Here is a 9,704-nt window from a genome sequence, read left to right on the forward strand (position 1 = left end):
TAACTATAAACGGAACAAAAGAAATTTCAATCTAGTTGCACTGATACCTGTGATACAGGCATATGCTGCCACCTTGGGGAAGACTCCTTTCCTGAAGAAGGCATCTTGAGTATAGTAACATAAATCAACTTCATGTTTGGCCTGTCATATCCCCACAGGAAGAAAAGTTTCTTAAATCCTTCTACTCATGCGGTCATAAGATCTTCCAGATGTCTCTGAGCATCTTTCATGTTATGATACTCATTGTGGAGAATTGCCATTGTTCTGAGTTGGAGCAGCATAGTTTAACATGTAATTTCACAATGCCTGTCTTAAATTAATGTAACCTGGAATAGCAAACTAGTACAATGAATATTTCTAACAGTTACACCCGTCTTCCCAACGGAATGGCTGAGTCCACACAACACTGTGAATGAGCAATTAAACCAATTAAATTTTGACTGTGCATAAAAACTAACTTGATCAAAAAAAAAATCACTATTTTTGGCTTACAGAATCCACATTCATTTTTCATAGGAAGCAGATTCCTAGGAGCCTTTGACCTGGGAGATTATTGATTAGGTTTCATGACATCAGGGGCCTCTGTGCCAATGGCTAGGATGGAAGCAATTGGTTTTGAGTTGGATGTTATCGCCAATTCATATTTAAGAGATATGTTCTGTCCTACTAGGCTCAGCAGTAGACTTTGAAATGGAGAAACTTGTTTGTATAGCTACTCTTGGTAAGAAAAATCCCAATCTCGTTTTAAAAAAATTTAAACATGTTCTTATTCACAATGTGTTTCGATGGTAGGTACTGAGCTAATGGTGCTGTGGTTGCTTCAGATTGTGAATCATTTGTATGGTATATTATACAAACCAACTTCAGTTCCTTGAGAAATGAGCAGCCTATATATAGCAATACCACTTAGACTTATATACCGCTTCACAGTGCTTTACAGCCCTCTCTAAGTGGTTTGCAGAGTCAGCATATTGACCCCAACAATCTGGGTCCTCATTTTACCAACCTTGGAAGGATGGAAAGCCTCAACTTGAGCCTCAACCAACTCAACCTTGAATCAGTGAGAATCGAACTGCCGAACTGCTGGCAACCAGCAGTCAGCAGGAGTAGCCTGCAGTACTTCATTCTAACCACTGTGCCACCACAGCTCTTATAAATATAAATGCACAGAAATTCAAACAAATATTCACTGTTCGTTAATGTACTAGCATGCTCATTTTTATGTCAAATAGAATGACTGGAACAATGCAAGCCTGTGCAACAGTGGTTGCCAGACTTTCAGATTTGGGGAATGTCATCTATTTTTATAAACTAACATAGTTTGTATAATTATTTATATTGTTATATTGTTATCCTCCCAGTATTTGTTCACTGAAATAACAACATAATAAAAAGAGACCATGAATTAAGAAATGATTGAAAGTGCTTTTAAACAATTTTGTATTTTATTTATCACAACTACATCTACACACAGTTTATTTATTTATTTATTTATTTTAAATTTATATACCGCCCTTCTCCCTGAGGACTCAGGGCGGTGTACAGCCAGAATTAAAAAACATAAAATACAAATATTAAAAAACAATTAAAATATATATAAATTTGGCCCAAAATTAAAAATACAAACCAATTAAAACATTTAAAATTTCTTCTTAAGCCAGCCCGGCTTGCTGGAAAAAGTGGGTTTTAAGGGCACGGCGGAAGGCACTAAGGTCTTGGATTCTCCTTATCTCTGGGGTTAACTGATTCCAGAGGGTAGGTGCCCCCACAGAGAAGGCCCTCCCCCTGGGGGTCACCAGCCTACATTGATTGGCTGATGGCACCCTGAGGAGGCCCTCTCTGTGGGAGCGCACGGGACGATGGGAGGTCGTCGGTAGCAGCAGGCAGTCTCAAAGATAGCTAGGCCCGATGCCATGGAGCGCTTTAAAGTTAAAAAATAATATTATATATGCATGCAAGATCTTCACAGAAGAGGAAACTTTCTGGCGCCTGCTAAAAAAATCCTAAGGACAGAGTCACTTCATTCTTTTAATTTACTGTTCTCCCACACTTGTTCCAAAATGTAAATAAAAGAAACTTTAAAAATCCAGAAATGGGTATTTTTATGTGCCCCACTTATTTTCTTGTTTGCTGTTTGTACTTGCTTAAAAAAGCATCCACTTTGTGCTTAGAGAAACAACTACACTATTTGCTGCTAGAGCTTTGCATATCATAGCAGGAAGACTGATTTAAGCCAAACTGAGGCTCCTAGACATGTGACTACATGTCACATGTGGTAGCCCAGCCTATATGTGCAATGATAGCAGCCAGGAGTTCAAAGGAAACCTCAGCTGCAAAGATTGGGTGGTATGGCTAAGGAAGGTCATATAAGGGGATCTGGAGAGGTCTTCACCCCCCTGCATTATGCCCTCTTCTTCTCAGCTTCACTTTTGAAGACACAGTTGGGAAAACTCTGTGAGTTGAAGCTAGGAAGTGAGGCGTGTGGAGACTTGTGGGATAGATGAGTCGATATGGAGAATGGGAGAACAGCAGTGGTGGGTTGCTCCCAGTTCAGTCCGGTTCTATAGAACTGGTAGTAAAACCGGCGGGAAGCTCCACCCACCCACCACAACATCATCATGGGTGATCTGCGCATGCGCAGGAGCTTCTACTCATGCTCAGAAGCACATGCGCTCCCGCTGCGAACCAGTAGTAAGTAGAACCAGGGGTGAAATGCTCCCGGTTTGGACCGGATCGCCCAATCCAATAGCGATGGCGGTGGGTGGTTCGGAGAACCGGTAGCAAAAATCCCTGCGCCCCCCCCCCATGCCCAGCTGAGCCGTGCGATCATCAGACTGTTTTTTTTACTTTTAAAAGAATTTTTTCTACAACCTCTTCAGCTGAAAAAAATGCTTTTAAAAATAAAAAAAAAGCCTCTGATGATTGTGCAGCTCAGCTGGGATTGTCAGAGGCTTTTCAAAGCATTTTTTTCTGCAACACCTTCAGCTGAAGAGGTTGTAGGGAAAAAAATGCCTTTAAAAGCCTCTGGCGATCCCAGCTGACTTGCCTGATCATCAGAGGCTTCTAAAAGCATTTTTTTCTGCAACCTCTTAAAGTTGTAGAAAAAATGCTTTTAAAAGTTAAAAAAAAAAGTTGGCCACGCCCACCCAGTCACATTACACCCCCCCACCAAGCCACGCCCACAGAACCGGTAGTAACAAATTTTAGATTTCACCCCTGAGTAGAACCAGCAATATGGTGCAACAATGTGGTTGTTGCTGCCCTGGAGAACAGCAATATGGTGCAACAATGTGGTTATAGGATAAGAATATTAATGGGTAGCCCAAATCAGCTGGTAGTGTTTTTTTCCACTATTGCTTCTAGACGAGCCTACTGTATATTTTCCCCTCATATCACCTCAAACACTGAAATATGGTTTGGTCAGTGTCTGTGCTTTGATGTAGAGGAGTATAGAGAAGACCATAGAGAAATTATATAATTATCATTAGTAAAATATAGGGCTTTCTGAGGCTCATGTGGTTAGAATACTGAGACAGAAGAACATTCAGAGGTCAACACTTGACAGTTCAAAACCCAAAGAGCGCAAGCCACATCACAGAATGAGTTCCCGTCAATTTATCCCAGCTCCTGCCCTCCTAGCACTTTGAAAGCATGCAAATGCAAGTAGGTAAATAGGTACCATTACTTGGTGGGAAAATAACAGAAACCTGAAAGGCACCCTGCCCCCCCCCACCAACCGGGGTATCCCCTGGGCAATGCTGATGTCACCAGCTTATCCTTTCAACTTGGAAGCACCTTGGTAGGTTCTTCCGACATAAATGTAGTAATAGTAAAATATGACTTTATCTGGGAGAACAGGAAAGCATGAGAATGAAACACAAAATGGAGGAAAGGTCAAAATTTCTGTCAAACTTTCAAGATTCTGTTAGTATATAGACTATATATCAACAAAGTAGACTTCTAATATTTTGTGGCATTTGTTTCCTAAGTAAGCCAAGTCAACTGAAGCTTTTGTTTTGTTTTGTTTTGTTTTGTTTTAAGAACCATTTTAATCTTTATTAAATTCTGTTTATAATGTGAATCATTTTGGTTCTTTATTTCTTATATTTGCAGTCGTTAGTCTAATTTTATATATTGTAAGTTACTACTCTGCTTTGGGGGGAAATTAATAGACATTATTACTCAGGTAAAATATATATTAAAAAAACATAACTAAAAATAGTAGAAAGAAGAAGGAAAAGAGGAAAAAAAGCTCCCTTCTTTAAGGTTAACAGCTCTGACGAACCATTGAAGTATTGAAAATGCTGGTTGAAAAATTATTTTCAGGTAAGTTCATGCTAACAATTTACGGACAAGAAGTTATAAATGACAGATTGGGCACTCATATCATTTCTAAATAACTATCATTCTGTAACTCATTAACTTTGATAAAGACTCCGTGTCTGTCTCACAGTGGTACATTATCAAGATCTGCTTCAAAGTACAGGTTGACAAGACTGAAGCAGAGCACAACCTCATGGCAAAATAGACAAAGTAAGCTTTGGACAGTACCTGAGGATCAGATTGCTGCTTGATCCTATTACTAACTGAATATTGATATTTTTCCCTAAATGCAGTGCTTTAAACATGAGTTTTGTTTAAGATTTACTGAGAATATGTTCAGGAGGCAGGTTTTCTTGTGTGATTATTAATTAAGGGCTAGCTTCTTTCAGAATTGCGTGTGTGCCTGCAATTACTGCAAATTCAAATCTCACCAGGCTCAAGGCCTTCCATCCTTTCTAAGGTAGGTAAAATCAGGACCCAGACTGTGGGGGCAATAAGCTGACTTTGTATAAATATACAAAAGTATGAAGGCTATTGCTTAACACATTGTAAGCCGCCCTGAGTCTCCGGAGAAGGGCGGCATATATATCAAACAAAACACAAAAAAATGAGTGTGTGTGTAGAATGCATATGTGAATATATGACTATGTGTGTATAATTTATAGTACACTTTCTTAATCATCAGCCCAGTAAGCCCTGAATAAGCAATACATATGACTAATTTAAATTAAAATAATCTCTATTTTCAGTGGAAGAACTCTAGGATACTTAAATTGAGAAGTGGAAGCTTCCAATGTATTCCTCATTGCTCTTCAAGAGTAAAAGACAAAAGACTAGATCAGGTTTTACTGAGCATTTTTGTGATGTTGAATGATCCCCTAGAATATCTAATGTGTCTGCCACATTTATTTTGGTAGTTTGCCTTCTGCTGCTTAATGATGCTGCACATATTTTTTTTTAAGGACTACACAGACTTCACATTGATTTTGGCAATCCAGTATTCTGAACACTTTTGCCTAGAATAATATAAATATAGATGTAGGGTAAAAAGGAGGAGGCGATAAGAGAAAGGAATGGTTGCACTCAGTGAGTTAATCCTTTTCTACAAAAATGAATATTGTTCCTGATTTAATTTCTGTTCCTAGAGGTATTCCTATGTTAATACTAAGGAAATACATGATCTCTTTCAGATCAATAGGTGACTTAGGAATAGTAGACCACCAAAGTTTTCTTTAGCTATTTAAGATTGCCATTTGAGGAAGGTGGGTTTAATTATCTCATTTGCAAAAATATCATTTGACATATATTTCATGAGCTATTAGTACATGGAATGAAAATATAGTAGAATGTTATTCTTTGATGCTCTGCTGGAAAGTTATCTATTTCTCTTGCAGTCTTGGCAAGTTCTTGGAACAACATATAGTAAGAAAGGTATTTTATTTCCAGAAGCATGGGCAGTGAAAATATATTGGAATCATATTGTGGCAAATGGAGCCAAGGTGGCGCAGTGGTTAGAGTGCAGTATTGCAGGCTACTGCAGCTGACTGCTAGCTGCAGTTCAGCAGTTCAAATCTCACCAGCTCAAGGTTGGCTCAGCCTTCCATCCTTCCAAGGTGGGTAAAATGAGGACCCAGATTGTTGGGGGGGGAAAGCTGACTTTGTAAACTGCTTAGAGAGGACTGTAAAAGAACTATGAAGTGATATATAAGTCTAAGTGCTAAGTGCTAAATATTGGGTTTAAATAGTAAGATTCACAAATTTTTAACTATTTGGAAAAATTCTATTCTAAAAATAAATGACGAAATATTTCATTAGAAAGTCTTATAGAAAAGGATTATCTCTTTAAACCAATTAAAGTTGGGATTTTTCCCAACTTCAATATGGTCTTCCCAGTTCACAACACTGGCAATATTTTCATTTATGAGATGCTCCCTTATTTGATGAAATCTATGACATAAGTAAAACCCATAACATATCTCTATGAAATTAGACAATATTTATTTTTAGAGTAGGCATTGTTGGGGACTTCAGTCCTTTATTATTTTATTTATTTATTGAATTTGTATACCGCCCTAGTCCCGAAGGACTCAGGGCGGTGAACAGCCATGAAATAAAACATATAAATACAAATTTAAAATAGATTAAAATGAATTAAATAATTTGGCTGAACAAATTTAAAACCCCAATAATTTAAAACCAGATTTAAAATTTCCATTTAAAAAGGGGAAAGACTTAGGTCAGGCTGGCTTGGTTAAATAGGAAGGTCTTAAGCGCGCGACGGAAAGTACGCAGATCCGGGATCCTCCGTATATCCAGGGGGAGCTCGTTCCAGATAGTAGGTGCCCCCACAGAGAAGGCTCTGCCCCTGGGGGCTGTCAGTCGACATTGTTTGGCCGATGGCACCCGGAGGAGCCCCTCTCTATGGGAGCGTACTGGTCGGTGGGAGGCTATTGGTGGTAGCAGGCGGTCCCGTAAATAACCAGGTCCTTTAGCTCATGTTTGGAACAGCCCGGTCCACTTTAAAGGTATTCTTCATGTTTTAAAAAATGATAAACTGGTATTATGGATTTGAGATTAAGATTGATTCATTAAAAATACTGGACTCCCTAAAAATGTACTTGGAAAACTAGACATCAGATTTTCTTTGTTGTAGGTATAAAAAAAAATGAAGATTTTATTGATCCAGATATGGTCCTGTAATCATTTGGTATTTTTTTCAGAATGTTATTTTAATGTAGGTAAGTAACTTTATAGGCAAGCAGTTAAATATTTTAAAAAAAACTAATGTTGAAAAAAGAGAGCCACACATCCGCTCAAAGATTGTGGAACAACGTCTAGTGCTATTGTTTTAATTCCTACGAATGGCAATTCAATCGCTTCCTTCTTCAAGTGGTCTTCCTAACCAATTAAGCTTAGCTCCAATATGTAGTAGCAATGTCTGTATAGTGTTGCTACTTTTGCTAAATGATGTTACTATTCACTTTTCATCTCGTAGGAATTTCAAGAGGGAAATACAATGTCTGACAATAGCAAGATGAGGATCAATCTCCTCCTGCTTGGAAGAACACAAAGTGGGAAAAGTGCAGCAGGAAACACTCTTCTGGGCAGCACAGACTTTGCAAGCTTTCTTTCTCCATGCTCTGTGACTACATCCTGCCACCTAGGCCGCAGCTGTAACATTTCAGATTTTGGGCGTCAGCAAGGAAGAGCACTAACCGTGCAAGTCCGTGTGCTAGACACTCCTGGATATCCTCACAGCAGCCTCAGCAAAGAGCAGATCCAGAAAGATGTCAAAGATGCTGTAGCTCAGCACTTTGGAGAAGAAGGCCTGCACTTGGCACTTTTGGTTCTGAGAGCTGATGTTGTACTGTGTAAAGAAGAGGAAACTCCCACCATACAACTGATTGAGGTAATGTCCATGAGAAATAAGAGTTATATACTGTATTTTTCAGACTATAGGATGCGCTGGTGTATAAGACGCAGCAAGATTTCAAAGAGGAAAACAAGGAAAGAAATAGTTTTTGGCCTCCGCATGTCTGATTTTTGCCCTCCCCAGCCCCCAGGAGCACTCTGCAGGCCTCCCAAACCCTCTGTGCATCCCATTTTTGTGAAAAATGGGGCCGTTATTGCAAAAAAGGCCCATTTTTGGCCTCCCAAACCCCCCACATGTCCAATTTTTGCCCTCCTTGACCCCCAGGAGCATTCTGCAGGTCTCCCAAATCCTCTGTGTGTCCCATTTTTGGCAAAAATGGGATGCGCAGGGCGGGGTTTCGGGAGGCCAAAAATGGCCATATTTGGTGTATAAGACACATCGACATTTCCACTCTCTTTTGGAAGGGGGGAAGTGTGTCTTATACTCTGAAAAGTACTGTATATATTGCCCCATCACCAGATGGTGATGCTCAGAAAACTTAACTTCAAACTACAATAGAAATTGCACTGGGCTGGGAATTAAACTAAAATGTTATGAATTTAAAAACTGAGATGTGCATATGTGAATTCATCCAAATCCAGTTCTTGCACTGAACTAAAATGTTCTGCCCATGTATGGTGATAGATTTGAACAAATACAGATTTTAATAAAGGCAGTTTACAATTGGATTCCAAGGACTAAAATTCTAACATAGAACATGGCCTGATAGAACTGAGAAAGGTATGCTAGTACACTATAATCTTCAATTTGACCACAGGATGGCATGTTCATTGTGAGGAGGCCTAGTAATAAGCATGATAAATTTAAATGTTTACTCAATCTAGTTTTATTGCATCCTTTTTCCTGTAAAGTTCAGAGTAAGATAGATAGAGATAGATAGATAGATAGATAGATAGATGGATGGATGGATGGATGGATGGATGGATAGATAGATAGATAGATAGATAGATAGATAGATAGATAGATAGATAGATTGGCCAATATAGATGTCTTGCTTAGGCAATTGTTAAGTGATCATGAGTTAAATCAAATTTTGCATGCAAAGGTTTAGACAGAATCACACATAATTACTTGGATTCTTATTTTTACCAAACCTATTCTTCCCAAAAGTTCCTTTGAAAGGGTTGGGATTTTCCAACAATAAGAGGCAGGAGGTAGGAATATTCCACTGCAGATCAATGGTTGGCTTATATATTGAAAAAGATAAAATCATGTATGTAAAATAATTATTAATTAAGCCAATGTTCTTTTTTTTTTTTTTTTTTTTTTGACTTTTGCAGGAACTCCTTGGGCCTAACTGGAAGACTTACACTGTCGTTTTATTTACTCATGCAGACCAGATTGAAAAATCATCATTTACTATAGACAAATATTTGCATAGTGCCTCAGACACACTACATAAAGTAATGCAGTTAGTTCAACAAAAATGCATTTTTATTGACAATCACGCTAGGTTTCTAAAATGTGAAAACCTAAAAGCATTAAGAAAAATTATGGAGTTTCTAAAACAAAACAGTTTCCAGACCCTTCATGTGAAATAAACAATGCTATACGTTTAAATAACTTACCATTTCCAAATTCTGAATTCTTTGCTGTTTTTATAATTTACTCTTTTGACAGCCAGGTTTCGAGACCCAAGCACTGCACAATGGGGTTTTGAGATAGTTATTTTTTTCAGATTCAATTTCCATATTATCAGATTGTAGTATCCTATTGAAAACTACTTATTTTCACCCAGTGTATCCAGAATCAAATATAAATTTCATATATTCAACTCTCAAGGTGGTTTTAAAATGCCTATATTTTGTGCACTAATCAAGCTACATTTCCAGAAAATATATTTTCAATACATTAAAAATATATTAATATTAGCTAATACTAACATGTTGATAACATCACTCTAGTTCTAAAATATATTCCTAGATCTCCTTTATTTCTGAACGGATTT

General features: G+C 38.1%; 1 protein-coding gene across 1 annotated transcript; it reads left to right on the forward strand.

The window, feature by feature from the left end:
* The first annotated feature begins 7,339 nt into the window (after positions 1–7,339).
* On the forward strand, positions 7,340–9,297 carry GIMD1 (GIMAP family P-loop NTPase domain containing 1). The gene is made up of 2 exons (XM_070949133.1): positions 7,340–7,732; positions 9,037–9,297. The coding sequence occupies exons 1-2, from the start codon at positions 7,340–7,342 to the stop codon at positions 9,295–9,297; spliced, it is 654 nt and encodes a 217-aa protein (XP_070805234.1).
* The last annotated feature ends 407 nt before the right edge of the window (positions 9,298–9,704 follow it).

The sequence above is a fragment of the Pituophis catenifer genome, unplaced genomic scaffold, assembly GCF_029215685.1.
Source record: "Pituophis catenifer annectens isolate HBS135680 unplaced genomic scaffold, rPitCat1.0.hap2 SCAF_8, whole genome shotgun sequence".
Taxonomy (NCBI): Eukaryota; Metazoa; Chordata; class Lepidosauria; order Squamata; family Colubridae; genus Pituophis; species Pituophis catenifer.